The following is a 17,654-nucleotide window of genomic DNA, read 5'->3' on the forward strand; positions in this document are numbered from 1 at the left end:
TGTTAGGGAATAGAACGGGAAGGATGCTAGCAAACTCCTGTTTGTTGATATAATTTCGCAATCAAACATGAAATCTTCCCTCCCTCCTGATCATAACCGTGCTAGATAGTTGCTATTTTCCTATGTGCCAAAATGTTCCTTCTGTGTAGGGGTGATCTGCCCCCTCCCCCTTTTTAAGCGCTTAATTTGAAAACGTGTCATAGCTTATAAAGTCAAAGGAGCTATTTAAAATTAAACTATTTGTGAGGTTTGCTTCCTCCCTTCACCTCCCTGCTCTTTTCTGTCAACTGGAAGCAACATCCCTCAACCATCATGTGATCAAGTGAGTGAGACGCCACATTGCTACAGGGCCAAACCAGGGGGCAAGGGCAGTGGGCCCAGCTTATCAAAGTTGGGTCCATGGAGATGGAGAAAAATTAAAGGAAGTGAGGTGCCGATAACCTACCTGACAAGAGACACGCATTACATGATGGGTAGGATTGCCTCTATGTCAAAGGAATAATAAACTCAGGCTTCTCACTGGGCTTCTCTGCCCTACATCCTTGGGACTCTCCAGAGTGTTTTGACAGCTGACAGGAAAGTTCTGGGCCCCTGCAGGTCCGGAAAAGGCTAGGGGCTTGAAATGCAGTTGACTTTCATTCACAGAAAGTAACACGGTGTGGTCTCCCTGGCTGGACTCCTTCAGCTGCAAACTGAGCTCCCCTCCAGCTCCTCACTCTGGAGCCTTCCCAAACAGAGTCTGCAATGTAGGGGATGAGCTCCTCCTCTGGGCTTGTCTAGTCCATTGCTCAGCAACATGTAGGACTCTCCCAGAGCGGGGTGTGAGAGGAGGAGAGCCAGCAGGACTGAGACTGTCCTATAAGGGCCTCCTTCTTTTGACCTTGCTTGATGACTCCAACCTGCTGCTTCCACCGCCTCTCAGCTCATCCTTTCCCCAGCCTCTTCCCTATTCTCCCACCACCAGGGCCCAAGGTCTACATCCTCGTCTTCCCTGTCCTCCTCCTGGGTGGGAGGCTCCCACCACTCCTGAGTCCAGGCAGTCCCTGAGACACATGCTACATGTCCTTGCTAGGCTACCATCACACACATATTTATCTGGATGGATGTAGAGAAGTGAGTGTGGCTGGCTTTGTACAGTATGGTTACTGTACAAAGAAAGCAATCACTTCCATTTTCCCACCACCATGTGGCTCTTATGAGAGTTGCCCACTAGGTAATATGGCCCCTAGACTTAAAAAGGTTCCCTACCTTGATCCAAATATAAAGACTGGCAGTCATTAGTTATTAGCAGCCCAGCCAAGACAACAATTATACTTTACATTCTGTAAATCTGGTTTCCGTGTCTGGTTTCTGATTCACGTTTATGTTCCGAATTTCAAAATTGTGGTCTCCTTATGTTTTAGCCCCCAGACACAGGGAGGAACTGCTTAAATTTACCATTATTGTTTATTATTGAAGTTTGCTACATGGTATCAACAACTAGAGCTCAGATTTTATAGGTTATATTCAACGTTAGTCATACTCAACAGTGAAAAAGTAATAATGGGCATGACTAACTTTGAACACATTCATTTCAAAGGGTCTGCTCTTGAGTAGAATTTAGTTTGACCCCCCCCCCAAACACTGATTTTGTGCATGGCTGGAAATCTAGTACAAAGCTAAATAAAAGGCGAGGGCCCCAAAACAAAATTGAAAAAAGAAAAATAGTTGAAAATGGGAAAAAATAACATACTTTCTATCTTTCTGGTGACATTGTCTTCCAGGAGTTGAAGGGGCAGAACGCTCGAGAGAAATGCCAATTAGCGTTATACTCTTGTGAGTTAGAAGCCGGTTATGATCGAAGCTGGGTTTCACCAGAAACAAATTACCCATTTTCTTGTTTTATGAAAAGGATACAGACGGAGTAGATAAAATGGAGGGGAGAGAAGAGGCAGGAAGACAGGACGGATGAATAGAAAAACAAGAGTGCTGTCATCTTTTATAGTTTCATCGTATATCAGTTTAAGATCACCTCACCTGTGGAAATGCCCTAGTATCTCAGTTCATTGCATGCTTACTCAGAAGCAAATCCCACTATGTTCAATAGGGCTTCCTCCCTTAGCTGGATAGCAGCTCATTTGCCAGTTTTGACTTGGGTGGGCTGACTAAAACCAGCCAATGTGATTTATTCAATTAGTTCTGCTACCATTCCCTTTCAAGTGGACCACAAGGTACCATACCTGCTCTTTCCCCCTTTAATCTAGTACATAACAGTTACAAGTCAAGCATTATCGTTTAATCATGCAACATGTCATAGATTACAAAACTGACTAGATAACTGTATATATTAAATAAATCTTGGTCAGGGGAAGAAACAAAAACAAAAAAACCCCGAACACCCAGCCCCTCAAAATACAATTAGTGTCTGCAGATTCAGCTCTGTAGGTTTTGTTTCAGCTGCATCCAAATTCGCAACTGAAAATGATTGCACCAAAAAGACAGGGGGCAGTGAGAAGGTATATCGTCACATTAATGTTTATGATTTCTTAAAAAAAAAAAAAGATAGGGAGAAAGAGATGAGCTCCAATGTGGTACAATAAAGTGCTTCTAGAATTGGTGCAGTTAAAAATAAAGGGGGAAAAATATATATCCTCATTTAGAGACCATTAGCAAATGTATAGAGACAGGAGTTTGTGTGGATCTGGTCTTCACAGCCTTTGTCCAAATCAAGCGGTGCCAGGATTAGTTCAGAATGCCTCCATTGCAAAGAGTAGAGAATTAAACAGTCACTGTACAAAGGTAAGCAGCAGGATTAAGCACCCCCCCCCAAGACAATAATGCCATCTCCATCACCAAAAGAGCTATATAATACATATCAATATTATTAAAGAATAATGAAACAATTTCCTTATTGAATGAGAGATTTGGCATGCTGTGTTACGGTCCTCTTGTAAATATTCTGTCGATTTGTATAAAATACTTTACATCCGAATCACTGTTTTCTCTCTCCGTTGTCTGTGAAAGCTCAATGCGTGTAATTAAAAGGCATTAGGTATATTCTGATAATACTTCCAATTTGCAGAAAATTCCTTATAAAAACGTTGCTCCTAGGATTCCAAAAGACGGGGGACACGAGGTTGAACCACAACAAAAATAACGGGGGGGAAAGAGGTACTTTCGAAACTAAAATGCCACAGGCATCAAGTCTATAGACAAATTGTGAGGAAAAGAAGTAAGCTCATTTTTTTTCCAGTATATGCTTCTTTTTGTTTAATTGTATTGAAATAAAATTTGAAAATGTCTTAAATCATTTTTAGAAAGTAAACATGAGCTGTAATACTCTACCTGTAAAAGGATTAATTCCATTCATTGTCATTAGAAAGTATGTAAAACATTTATTAAGGGCTTTTGCCTAGAGGCACAACATAAATAGAACAAGTCCTTCTGAAATGTAGTCAAGAGTACACACATCCACCAGTTGGTAACTTGCCATGGAAATTTCAGAAATACTATCCACAGGTGAGAGAAAGTTACTTCCAATTCAGACGTCTGCACTGTACAAGAGTTTGCTCCATGAACCAACCACCGTGCAACTTGTTCTGCCTCTGGGTCTTGTGAATGTCTTGTCAGGCAAATCGAAAAGAGCACACAGATCTTGCTCCGTGAACAGAATCTTTGTTTCAAAAATAATAACAACAATAGTAGTAATAATAAGGAACAGGCGCCGTCTTAATCCACCCCTTCAAATCCTTGAGCGTTTTCAACAGCCATAAGAAGCTTTTCTCGTAATTCTTCAAAAGAGTCATACGGAGGTAAGTCAAGGCGATTAAAGCTGAAATGGGAAGAGGGGAGAGAAGGTGTCATTATAGTGTCCTGTTAATTTCAAATCTGCATGCATTTTTCAGGTAGCAACACTAAGGAAAAGGACTTGTGGCAACAAATAGCACTTTCATTGTTGCTTTTTAAAGGATGCCTTGGGATTCTTAACTCCAACAACATATTTGAAATTCCTTGTTATTCTTCTTTCTGAACTACCGTATTTTTCGCTCTATAAGACGCCGGACCAGAGGACACACCTTGTTTTAGAGGGGGAGAACAAGAAAAAAAAAATTCTCTCCCTCTCTGCTCAGCGTCTCTTCTGCAAAGCGGCAGGAGAAACGGAGCCCCTTCCATTTCTCCTGCTGCTTCGCTGAAGGGGCGCTGCGCAAAGAGGGGGGTATTTTTTTTTCTTGTTCTCCCCCTCTAAAACAAGGTGCATTCTGTGCGTTCAAGGTGCGTTCACCCAAAGCCTCCGGAGCGCAGCAGGAGTTCCCGCTGGGCTCCAGAGGCTTCGGGTTCCTTTCGACCTGCTCTTTGGGGCTGGCGGGGGGAAGCACTGCTTTCCCCCATCGCCAGCCTCAAACACCAGGTCGGGGAGCAGCACAAAGGCGGCGCGCTGCCTTCCCGCTGCCCCCTGAGCTTGTGGGGCCGGCAGTGGGGGGAAGCGCTGCTTTCCCCCCACCCCAGCCTCAATGATCCCTGAAGCCTTTGGAGCGCAGCGCAAGTTCCCGCTGTGCTCCTCAGGCTTCGGGTTCCTTTTGCTGAAGCTGGGAGATCAAGACTCTCATGGCTTCAGCGAAAGGAGCCTGAAGCCTCCGGAACGCAGCGGGAACTCGCGCTGCGCTCCGAAGGTTTCCGGCGGCTATCCCTGAAGCCTGGAGAGAGAGAGAGGGGTTGGTGTGCACCGACCCCTCTTGCTATCCAGGGTTCAGCGAAAGCAACGTGAAGCCTCCAGAGCACGGAGGGAGCACTCCCTCTGCGCTTCGGAGGCTTCACGTTGCTATCGCTGAAGCCAAGGAGCCTGCATTCACTCCATAGGATGCACACACATTTCCCCATCATTTTGGAGGGGAAAAAGTGCGTCCTATAGAATGAAAAATATGGTAAATGAATATTTGCAATTCAAAGTCAAAGCCACATCTCTCACAGATGGCAGCTTGGCTTAGGCTCCTTTCTAACCCCCCCCAAGGAATCAGCTCAGATGAAGCCAGGGTTGTATGGCAATATCATTCATATTTGCTTTTGGCACTCATTAATGTAATAGTTAATTAATTTTCAAGCCTAATGTAAGAAACAAGAATTCCAACCTCACACACAGCTAAAAGTATGCCAAATTTCATCACTGTAAATGACTTAATACACCTTGTTTGTGACTTACCATGTATGAGCTCTGGGTAACTTCTCAGGGCTTCCCCATTGCTCTATTGTAAACAGCTGAGGACCATTTGAACCTGGATCAAGGGTAAAAAAGCACATGAATGTGGAAGAGTCTCTTTGCAAGATGCTGCTTGCAAATGTTGCAGCCTGTTATGGTCTGCACACCAGTGACTCTAGGAAGGTGTGCACTCTTGCTGGCCAGGGTTACAGGTTTTCCCCTGACTGCAATACGTGTGTGTGTCACACAAAGTGGCAAAATGCTCATCCCATCGTGACCCCAGTGATGAGCAACAACCTAGACCATGGGGTAGGCAAACTAAGGCTGGGGGCCAGATGCGGCCCAATCGCCTTCTAATCCGGCCCATGGACAGTCCAGGAATCAGCGTGTTTTTACACAAGTAGAATATGTCCTTTTATTTAAAATGCATCTCTGGGTTATTCCCCCCCACAAGGTCTTCGGGACAGTGGACCGGCCCCCTGCTGAAAAAGTTTGCTGACCCCGACCTAGACTCTGGCAAAAAAGAGGTGCCGACAAGCTTGGAAGGTCAGTGGAAGCATAAACTTGGCTGTTCGGGGTTTGCGTTTGCTCTCTTTGCAGAACATATTGTCAAAAGTTATCAGGATGCATTTGGTTTAACTCACCGTAAAGTTCAGCAAATCCATTCATAGGCACTCTTGACGTCCCAGTTACAAATTGCAATAGCCGGATACGTTTCTCAGCGTCCATCAGCAGAACAGCCTATAAAACAAGACAGTTGTGGAAACTTACGGTGGCACAGCCAAAAAACCCAGTGTTGCCAGTGCAATCTGAGAAACAGGCAGAGAGGTCTTTCCATGAACTGTCATGCACATTTTAAGAAGTGACCAGAGGTCAACAGTTTGGTCAGAGGACAGAATTAAAGTTAAGAAGGAAGGCAACAGTTTATACTGAGAATTACAGTGTTACCTTCCAGTACCACTGAATGACAGGATGGTTTGGACAATATCCGTTCTTGTAGATGGTGTGCTGTCTCCAGTCATTGACATCAACATCGCCAAGGCCACACATTAGCAACTGCGGAGGAACGAATGAAGTTTTTGAGAGATGGGTATCAGCTGCTACACTACAAGTATTTGCCTTAGGTTTAACAGGCTTATCAAGATACATGCAGAAGATCACCCTTCTGCCATAGTTCTTGCAGAATTTCTACCAGCAAGATACATATGGAGTCATACTCATCAAACACTATTGTATTGATTCTTACAAAGCCTGAAAATTTAACTTACACTGATGTGTAGCTGGACTGAAGCCTCTGAAAACACACCTATGCATTATCAAGATTTTCCCCCACAAATTCTTAATAATAAAGACAAGGGCTTGCTGATGGATCCTTGCAGGGTTCCCGTCCACATTTATTTATTATTTGCACCGAATAAAAATTAAATAACTAGCTTTCTGATGCTGTTGTAAGAATGAAAGGCAACTAACCTCCAGCTCATTTTCATCAAAAATCTTAATCAGGTCAGTAGGCAGGAGCTCTGTGAAACCCTGAAAAGCACAAATACATACCGAATGAATGAATGACAAGGTTCCTCCATTGAACAAGGCAGAGTCTAAGGTTTTTCAGTTGCAAGTACATGAGAAGACCATTCATTCAAGACGTAAGCTACAGCAAACAGCTTTTAAGTTAGAAACTTTGTGTTTCCTCTAAGACCTAAGCAGCTTATTTCTTAGTATAAAAACGGGGGGGAGGTACCTTTTTTCTGCCTGAGAGGCAGATTAATTTCTGGGCAACCCTCCTTTTCTGGGGGTTACATGTCTGAGGTGGGGGAGGCAGAGATAAAAGTGGACAGTGCAAATTCTACTTTTGGTAAAGTAAAACAAAACAAGTAAACAGGGAAAAGAGACATTATCGTTCTGATGTGACAAAAATATATTGAATGGCTACACAACTCTTTGCCATGTTGTGTTTATACATCTGTAGAAATGACTAGAATATAGTTTTCATATATGCTAAAAATCATCAGGCATTTTCTTATAAAGGTATTTAATTTGCAAGTAGGCTTCTTGCAAGATACACTTGTAGTTTGTTTTCTGTTGTATCCTCGCCTTTGTACCAGTATATGTGCAAATATATATATAAATATATTATTTGTATTTTCGTGGTCCATTCCGTTAGAATAACACACCTTTTGGGGAGTAGTGTTATGTGGTCTCTTAACCCTGACATCGCTTAGGGCCTCAGCATGTCTTCATCGGGCCATGATTGCTTTCTGTGCTGTATGTCTGGCATACTTTGCTGTTTATCTGAAGGCCACCAAAGTCTGGCTGCCCTGCTCCAATAAATGCAGACCACACAGCTAAACAGAAGGGGGTTTGCCGAAGGAACTTACCTCCAGAAACGCGTTCATTTGCTTCTGAACCCGGTTGACAAACCTCCACTGGATGACTAAGCTGCAGTACACAAAGAGAAATGGCACTCTCATTAGGAGGAATAAGAGAGATCGTTTAAATATCTTAACTACCCTAATGCTTTTCTGCCTTCCCATTTATGGCTCCAGTAATCTTTCATCAAACTAAGAAAAAATGTAAACAGAACAAATGAGGCAAACACAATCCTCCCCATTTCAGCTGCAGCTCCGATATCGTTTGCTGAGCTCATGAATATGTGTGTCTCTTCATTAATTTCTCAGATTTCCTTTGGGAAACCAATGAGATGGTGGAGGAGGAAAATTACTGAAGAGCATAAAAGAGTAATTCAAAGGAAACTCTGTTTCACTTTGCAGCCTGACATTTAAATAGCTTTGCGTGCACATGCTTCAAAGTGCTTCAGATATGCCCTTGCCATATTAAGAGGTATGCCATGCAGAGATGGCATGAAGTTAATCTTGAGGTTCCTATGGAGATTGTAGTCTGTTTTACCATTATTTGGCTGAAAGAAGATTAATCTCTCCATCATAAAAAACCCCGGTGGGAATTTGGTGCCTCCCTTCATTTAACATGCCTGTATTTCAGAGGAAGGACCAAATAAGATGTTATGCCGAGTTCCGGGTCATTCTTTTCCATTTTTGGAAGTCTGGAGTGCGGCTAGCTGGCCGCTACTCCACAAAAAAGCTGATTTTCCTGTAACAACTTTTCTTCTGCTCCTCCGTACATCTCCCATTGGTTGATTTATTTTAAAAGAAAAACTGGGTTTTAATCTGGGAATGGCTTCTAGACAAGTCATCTCCACCCCCATCATTCAGCCCGGACACTGAGATCCAGCTCCGAGGGCCTTCTGGCGGCTCCCTCATTGCGAGAAGTGAGGTAGGGAACCGGGCACAGGGCCTCCTTGGTAGTGGCGCCCGCCCTATGGAACGCCCTCCCATCAAATGTCAAGGAAAGAAGCAGCTATCTTATCTTAAGACATCTGAAGGCACCCCTGTTTAGGGATGTTTTTAATATTTAATGCTGTGTTGTTTTTAACACTCGATTGGGAGCCACCCAGAGTGGCTGGGGAAACTCAGCCAGATGGGCGGGGTATAAATAATAAATTATTATTATTATCTTTGAAGTCCAGTTTGAATAGCTAAACTTCTACGGCTGTTAAACACCACACTGAGTACATAGACACACACACACATACATACTCAATGTATTCCCTTTTGTTTTCATTTGTGACCGTGATTTCTGATCCATTCGGCTTCAAGTCGACTTGATATGTCTGTAAACAAAACAAAACAAAAATGCATTAGCTATAAGGAGACGTCTGTAGAAAAGTATTGCTACGGCTTTCAGGCACAAATTTATTACATTTTAATGAACAAGCTCTCTGAATTTTTAATGCCTATGGAGGGTTGTGTTTTGCTGGTCAAAATGTTTTATGCTTACGGATGACCTCGAGGAGGACAAATGGATGTGAAGTAATGGGTAAATCAGAATTCAGCACCACGATTTCATTAGCAAATTCAAGGGGAAGGCAGATTGGCATGTCATCTGCTCAGTTATAAAGAATTTGATAGTGTTCTGCAGGGACTTGGAAGGCAGCGTTAGGGATGCCTCTTCATGTGCTGTTTGGCATCTCTTCAGAAGTCTCAGCACAGCTGCTCTCTAATGGTCCCAGGATATAAAGCATCAACGGTACCCAAGCAGAACGGCTCGAGCATCCCATAAATAAATAAATCCCCATTTAGTGATTGCGAAGCCTCCTGCTGTCAAACGCTCCTAAACACAAGGCAGGTCCATATCTATTTATTCCCACCAATATACAACTGGCAGCCTTGCAGAGTAATGAACGTTAAGGAGGAAAAGACAGATTCTCCGTTCAAGAAGTTTACGTAATGTAATGCAGGCAGTGGGAGATCCATTTCGCGCATTACATTTTAGATACATCACACAGATAGTCAACGGCGTGCCCTCTAGATATTGTTGGACTACATCTCGGTCCAACATGACCAATGGTGATCAGCTGGGACTGATGGGAATCCATCAACCCCTTGGAGGGCACCATGTTATCTACCTCTGCTTGAAGACATGCATATGGGAAAATGTGTTTGCAAACATATGAATAAGACAGGTGAATGTTTGCCAGGCAGCTGAGATGGACTGCAGCTCACATGTTGGAATATGCATCCGATGGCAAACCTGAGTTTGCCACTAACATAGGGATAGGAAACCTCAGGCCTAGTGGACAAATACAGCCCCCCTTTCAGTCTGGGGCTTGAGACTCTCCCCATGCTATATCCATTACTAGCTCTCCTCGAGTGCTTCTACTAGGGCTGGGTGATATATCAATATATCATCCAAAACCGGTTTGAAGTCCATATCGTGATGTTGGTTTCATAATTTTTGACCTGGCAATATATTGCAAACCATGATGTGTGTGTGTGCGCTATGCAAAAATCACAATGTGGGGAAAACTGTGAGGCCAGCCAATGCCTCTATGCGGCTCCATCCTCATTCCCGACATTGTGATATATCCGTATATAGCAATGTTTAGCTGGTGATATATTGCGATACTGAAAACTAGATATTGCCCAGCCCTAGATTCTACCTAGTTGGAATGTGCCCTTCCAACTGTGAAAATTCCTCTTGGTTTCCTGCATATAAGATGGTGATATGTGTTGCTTGCTTGTGGATAAAGAAGCCTTTTGACTTTTGCACAGCTGAGATATAGCCTATTGGACAAAGGTTAAGAGCTGCATCTGTTCCTCCTGACCTTGGCCTCCAGATCACCCTCAGAAGGGTGGTCCTCAGTCTGAAAAATGTCCCCTATGTAATGCCCCTTTCATTACATATTTTTACGTGCCAAGCAAAAACATTTCTCTTTAACCAGGCCTTTAGCCGATTAACATTCTGTGTTCTTTTAAATGTGTCTGTGGGTGTGGTTTGTTCTTGTTTTCGTTTTTATTACATATTTTGTGTTCTCATTTTGTATTTTTATGTTGTGAACCACCTTGCAATCATCAGAGAAATAAATACATGCAATACATGAAATGAGCCTTAAGGAGCTTTCCAAGATGAAATATATACTTCATACTTAATGATTTGGAGTAATTTTTATGGAGGAATGTGCTTGGCACTCTTTACCAGCAACATCTAATTTTTTTGGGGGAAAAAATCCACGGGAAAACCCATTAATCAAATTAGTTGTTGCTCATATATCTTTCCTGCAAGGCTAGTGTTGATTTTCCTTTTGGATATACATTGCATAAGAATTCCAAAGTAGAATTGGAGAAAAGAAAACATTAAACTAGAGAAGTTCTTGCAATATTTACATTATATGAAACACAAAGAAGTGATCTAAAGCAGATAACCTAGTTATTCTGAGCTGCAGAATCCTGAATCCAGAAAATCCCACAATGATTTGCAATTCCTGGATTGCCTGATACAAATTCAGACCAGCATTTAGACTAGATCAAGTGTGATAAAAGTGAAGGGAGAAACAGATGAGCCTCTTTTCAACTATAGTGGAAGCAAAGCACTCATGTCCTCCTAAAAACTTGGGATATAGTCATGAAGCGTGCTCTATGATGAATCATAATCTGATATTGGTAATGGCCAGGAGAAGGAATACCCCTCCCTCTCATGAAACTTGGGTAAATTGTGTTTTCATCACATTAACAGTTGGGAATTTTTATGTCACGCTCATATTAATGTTGTGATACATATGTCCTACATATGTAGGAAACGATGGTCACTTCTGGTACCCATTGGTGGCACTCCATAACTTTTCCAAAACTGGCTAATCTATAGTGGTGTTTGGATGCCAGAATCCTAGTACAGGTAACTCACATCTTATGTTTATTTTGCTTACACAATTGTAGTTTTTTTTGAGGGGGGGGGAGAAATAAATAAACAAATGGAGGAGAGGGGAGGTAACCCACTCTCAATTTATTTATTGCCCGTCTCACCTGTGCAAAGCTACAATCGAGGGCTCACCCAGCTTTGGACATTTGCTTTTATTTATTATTTAGTTGTGACATTGACAGCTCACATTTCCCATGCAAGCTGCATGGAAGAGTGGGGATTCAAACCCGTGTCTCCTAAATCTCAATCCAACACTCTGGTTGCGACACCACACTGGTGTCAAGCCTGCAGTACTATAACCTTTTGAAATGAATGGAGATTGCAAGGCAGCAATGTTTGGAGTTTAAACACTTGCTGGAAATCTGATTTAAAAAAATTAGCAACACCCCACCCCCCAAACAAAAAAAGAGGTGCTCTCTCGCACACCCAAATGCATGGTCAAAATGGATAGAACAGAATGTCAAATGTATTAGAATGAAAAAGAACACATGGATTGGTTTCTAAAAGAAATAATAACTCCCCAAATATATTTGGGTACTGCCTGTATGAACACTTGCTACCAGAACATTGTCTGCGAAGAGGAGGAACACCACATGGCAAAAAGCTTAGAATAAACCTGAGCACCAATGCCACACACTGCTCCTAACTCATTCAGTATTATTACCCGCTTCCCCCAACGCAAGAGCCACTTAAAAAACATGAAAGAAAAACGATGTGCAAAAATTTACAGATAATTAAAGAGGAAGCAGCAGACTGAAAGAAAGCAAAGCCTAATGGGGCAAATGCTTAGCAATAATTAGCCTGGAGAAACCACATGCAAGAATCAAAGCCCCAGAACTGTTATCTGGAGGAGAGAGAGCAGCAAAGACAGAACAAATGAGACGTGTGAAAGCGCATTTCTTTAAGCAGAAAGGGAAAAGGACAACGACACAAGGCATAGGAGAGCCAAGGACGGATTCTAATTATCTTGTGTCTCTGTCCATCTTCCCAGGGCAATGGAAAAGAAAGAAAGGAGGGTAAAGCTAGAGAGTATCATATTTTTCCGTCTATAAGATGCCCCCATGTATAAGACGCCCCCTAAATTTTGACATTTTTAAAGGGGAAAAACCTACACACGGAAAAATATGGTAATTGGGAAGAAGCTGTGGCAAGGTAGCAGCAAACCATCTTTAAGGCCACATTTGAGGGTACATTTCACTAGGTCTCCTATAATGCACCAGCCCAAGACATGCATGCTATTGCAATTCACAACCTATTTACTTCAAATTAGTTCTGCATTAAAGCCAGCTGAATTCTTCTGGAGTGAATGAGTTGTAGACTATACAACTCATTGTATAGTCATTGTACTGTGTACACCACCGCAACTATCGCACCCGACAACACAGTTCGAATTTTGCAAAACCTTTACAAGTTGTTGTGACTATCGTCTCCTAAATTGCACATCACTTCTCTCAACAAGAATCCCTTTGTGCGAAGCTTTCAGCTCCCCGGTGGTAAGAAAGTAAAATGAGAAACTGTTGAAGCCGAAGCAAGCAAAGACAGACTTCAAATGTGTTGTGTTATGTTATGGTTGTCTGAATCATGATAGGGGAAAACTCAGATTTAAATATTCAGAATTGCTCTTTTAACATTTAAACGATTGAAAGTCAAATATAAAATAATAGATTTCCATTATCAAGAACCTGGTGAACTGAACAAACCAAGACCTCAACCACACAGTATGGGCCAGAACACAAGGGTATAGGAATCAGGGCTTCTAAACCTTTGTTGACGCAAGACAGCAAAACATGTTGCTTCTGCCATAAGAACACAAGAACATCCCCGGCTGGATCAGGCCATGGCTCAACTAGTACTACTGCTTCTGTTCTCACAGGGGCCAACCAGAAGCTCATGGGACGCCATTAGTCATCCTCACTATGCAGACACATCATTTCTATATATCGTTCCCACACTGGCAACAGGGGCCTCCAACAATACTTGGGACTGGCTGTATTTCTGCTGAAGTCTACTCCATCCAAAAGCAACATTTTTTTGAGATTGCTGTGCTTAGTTCTTGGAACCCTTTGAAAAAAATCTGACGCTATCTTGAAGGAACTAGAAGACATTCATTATTTGGAAAATGCAGTGTCAAAGCAAGGCAAAAGTAATATAAAACCATTCGACTTGCTACACACCCATTATTCATTCTGGTCTTCTACAAAAGGCCTTCATTGGAAAATCTGGAAGATGCTTTGCCATTCTCAGATGCTAAGATTAAAGCATTTTCTCTCGGTTGCAATCCTAACATCTTTCCCCAATAAGGACTGCACATTGTCTCATTTGGGAGCCCATCAACAGTCTTAACCAACTCCAATGGTGGTCACTGAGGAATTGTTAAGTATCTTCTGGCTAGCAGTTTTTAAATGTTCTCTTGAAATTTGCTACTGATATTATCAGCCTCGAGTTTACACATCGAGGCCATTGTCACACATCTGGGTGGCCATCCCTGGGGTGAGGTATGCTCTTCAATGGCTTATGTGATGCTGAATACATAACACAGGCCAACATCTCAAAAGAACAAATGCAGTAATTGGAACAACTCTCACATACCTGCCCAAAGTTTTCTTCATCTATGCAAAACATGAGATCCAGCTCTGTGGGGTCGTTTTCCAGGATCCATTTCAAGGAGTTGTAATATTCACTGTCCTATAAGTAATGGTAGCGGTTCCCATTAATCATTTCCCCCCAAAAGACAGCAAAAGACTTTACAGCAATTAGTGGGTAAGAAAAATAACAAAATAAATAACTGCAGTTTCTGGAGATGTCTCACAACAAGTGAAAATATGAGTGCTGTGAATCACTGCTGGGCTTTTATTATGGCAACTGCAACTCCTGACAGACAGGATTGATAATCTGAAGCTTCCAGCATGTCTTAGCTAGCGCAGAAACAGCTTTTTGATCCTATTAGTTATTCTGATACCTTGTTGTCATTTTTAAAATGTGTGTTTATTCTGCCTTGGTTTGCCATTATTCACATTGTTGTTTTTAATTTACAGCCAGCAAAGGGTTTATAGTATGGAGGGATCCAGTGGTGTCCTGTGTGTTGATGGAAAGCTCTTTGATCCAGCAGGGGTTTCCATCATAGAACAGGGGGAGGGGCACTTTTTGCTGGATTTTGCTTCATGCAGTCGCCCGTCTCCCCCTTTTCCACCTCCAGTGGGTTAAAGGACCCTTTGGAACAGGAGAGGAAAGTGCCAGAAGGAGGGGGAAATAGGCAAAAATCGCCTCTCGCGCTGTTCCACTGATGAAAGCCTTTGCTGGATCAAAGAGCCTCCTTTCAATGCAAGGAACACAATTCAGTACAAGCCTATATGAGGTAACACGACAAGAATAAAAATACTGGCACACACCACTCACTGTTTTGTTTTTGTTCTTTTGTCCTGATCCATTAAGATCTGAATCAGGGGCCTTTCTGCTCTGTGCGTGCATTCTTTGGGGTTGTCGGCTGGTAATTTGGAACTACAGCCTCCCATGTTGTTTTTGCTGTGTTAGCAGCAATAAAATGACCTCCCCGGGGTGCAAGCCTGGGCAGTGTGCATGGAGGTCCTGGGCTACCCAGACGACAAGACCCCCCTCTCGGCCTCACTAAGGAAAGCAGAGCAAGACGTTTGGCACCAGTCTGGCTACAGGAGTTGGCAGAAAGAGGTGAACAGGACACCATCCAACCATCTTAGGGACTTGGCTCTGGATTTGTGTAGGGTTTATTCCTTAGGCTTTTCTTCTCCCAAAGATGTCCCACAGAGCAGCAGGAATTATTTTGGGTACGAAATGAATAACTTGGTACATTGCACCAGCCTTCTATAGGTATGTACACGTTGTCCTTAAGCATTGTATGTACAGAGATCTGGATGGTCCATCATTTCCTTTTGACCTGGATTTATGTTCCATATAAATAAGGTAACTAGTTGTGCGAAAATGTGGGTGGGGAATGGCATTAGAATGCATATTGGAAGTGAAGCACCACAGAGTGCACAGAGGTTGCATCCTCACTCAAGTGCGCATTCAGATAAATCCCTAAATGCACATTCACTTTATGCCCAGTGTCAATTAATAAGCACACACAGAATCACAGAATTGTAGAGTTGGAAGGGACACCCCCCTCAAGGCTAATCTAGTCCAACCCCCTGCAATATAGGTAAATGCAGCTGTCTCACAGGGGATCAAACCTGCAACCTTGGTGTTATCAGCAGCATGCTCTAACCACGTGGTTAGAGCTATAACCACGCTCCTATCCTTTCACCCAAGAAGGTATGGCTTATTTATTAATTGACACATTTATATTCCAAATTTCTAGCGCAAAAACAGCACTCTGGACAGCTTAGAAGATTAAAAAGTAGGATTTAAATCATCCCCCCAAGCTGGGTTTCCTCTCAATAATCCTATGAGGTAGGTTAAAGGTAAAGGGACCCCTGACCATTAGGTCCAGTCGTGGTCAACTCTGGGGTTGCGGCGCTCATCTTGCTTTATTGGCCGAGGGAGCCGGTGTACAGTTTCTGGGTCATGTGGCCAGCATGACTAAGCCGCTTCTGGTGAACCAGAGCAGTGCACGGAAACGCCGTTTACCTTCCCGCCAGAGCGGTACCTATTGATCTACTTGCACTCTGATGTGCTTTCGAACTGCTAGGTTGGCAGGAGCAGGGACTGAGCAACGGGAGCTCACCCCGTTGTGGGGATTCGAACTGCCGACCTTCTGATCGGCAAGTCCTAGGCTCTGTGGTTTAACCCACAGCGCCACCCGCGTCCCTATGAGGTAGGTTAGGCAGAGAAATAAGACTTCTCAGTACCACTGGGTGAGAATTTGAACCCAGGCCTCTCCAGCCCATGTGTATCACCATGGCATGTAGTGCAAAACCAAAGCAGAGCTGAAGCGTGTGGCTGCTTTGCCTCCCACCCTGGTCCTGCTGCTGCTTCGATGCCAATAGCAAAGTCATTGTTTGGCTTGGCATTAGGTGTGAACCAGGAATCACGATCCGTCTCGCCCAGAAAAGCCATGGGCAGTAAGCCAGGAGCAAATCTTTGCAGCGGCTTGTGGTTTCTCTGGAAAGGCTGCGGTTTTTACAGGGAGCGCTTGCACGTTCGAATGTACCGAGCAAAATTTTTTTGCATAAATCTTTTCCTGTTGAATTTAATTGCATTAAGGGCTTCACATTGCTACCTTGTCAGGCAAGGGAACACCTCACTGGAGACAGAGAAAGAACAAAAGCTAAGGAGCACATTTGTCCTGAACCTCAAAAATACTACCCTTGTGCCTCAAACTGTGAAGCTTCCAGGAAGTATTGGCATTTAATAATTTCCCCAGAGAAGCAGAAACGCACATAAATGAAAACACTAATAAGCTTTCCAAGCGTTCTACTTACCACAGACTCCATGTCTTTCAGGGTTATTGGCTTTCCCAGCATCATCTTGTAGAAAGGCCTAATGAAGAAACCTGAACAGGCAAAGTAACAAAGTTTAATTTAAAATGGTAGCCTCTCTCTAGAGCAATATATAAAAGAAAGGGGCGTTTTCAAATATCTAGACAAGGCAGGCATAGCAAAGCTGCCGGCGGAACTGGGGAAAAAGAGAAGCAAGACAAAAATACGACAGCAGACTGTCGAGGGGAAAAACAACACACCCATCAGCTGAAGGGGCAGTATATTCAACACTGGACATTTTGCAGGGATTAACAACCCACTGAACGAGCCGATAACTTGAAGTGAAGCCAAGAGCTTGGTCCCTCTAATCCTTAGGTAGAATCCTGATCAAGAGTGTTGCTCTCCTCAGGGCAGTCCTGGGTGTGTGTGTGTGTGTGAATCGGAGCAACAACAACAACAACAACAATTTATTATTTATACCCCGCCCATCTGGCTGGGTTTCCCCAGCCACTCTGGGCGGCTTCCAACAGAATATTAAAATACAATAGTCTATTAAACATTAAAAGCTTTCCTAAACAGGGCTGCCTTCAGGTGTCTTCTAAAAGTCTGGTCGTTGTTTTAATCTTTGACATCTGGTGGGAGGGCGTTCCACAGGGCGGGTGCCACTACTGAGAAGGCCCTCTGCCTGGTTCCCTGTAACTTGGCTTCTCGCAGCGAGGGAACTGCCAGAAGGCTGTCGGCGCTGGACCTCAGTGTCTGGGCTGAACGATGGGGGTGGAGACGCTCCTTCAGGTATAATGGACCCTGGGCACTGCACT

At 43.3% G+C, this 17,654-nt stretch overlaps 1 protein-coding gene across 26 annotated transcripts in view; it reads right to left on the reverse strand.

Annotated features, from left to right (window-relative positions):
- Positions 1-2,253: 2,253 nt before the first annotated feature.
- Positions 2,254-17,654, reverse strand: part of NEDD4L (NEDD4 like E3 ubiquitin protein ligase) — a 324,861-nt gene continuing 309,460 nt past the window's right edge. For all 26 annotated transcript variants that reach the window (XM_083465746.1, XM_083465736.1, XM_083465731.1 and 23 more), the window contains 9 exons: positions 16,840-16,910; positions 14,033-14,128; positions 8,785-8,858; positions 7,549-7,609; positions 6,644-6,703; positions 6,122-6,229; positions 5,818-5,914; positions 5,177-5,249; positions 2,254-3,811 (listed from right to left, as the gene is read on the reverse strand). In XM_083465746.1, the coding sequence (XP_083321872.1) occupies positions 3,709-3,811; positions 5,177-5,249; positions 5,818-5,914; positions 6,122-6,229; positions 6,644-6,703; positions 7,549-7,609; positions 8,785-8,858; positions 14,033-14,128; positions 16,840-16,910 (743 nt within the window). In that variant the 3' untranslated portion in view covers positions 2,254-3,708. The remainder of the gene's footprint in view (positions 3,812-5,176; positions 5,250-5,817; positions 5,915-6,121; positions 6,230-6,643; positions 6,704-7,548; positions 7,610-8,784; positions 8,859-14,032; positions 14,129-16,839; positions 16,911-17,654) is intronic.

The sequence above is a fragment of the Podarcis liolepis genome (assembly GCF_965112155.1).
Source record: "Podarcis liolepis genome assembly, chromosome: 11".
NCBI classification, from domain to species: Eukaryota; Metazoa; Chordata; class Lepidosauria; order Squamata; family Lacertidae; genus Podarcis; species Podarcis liolepis.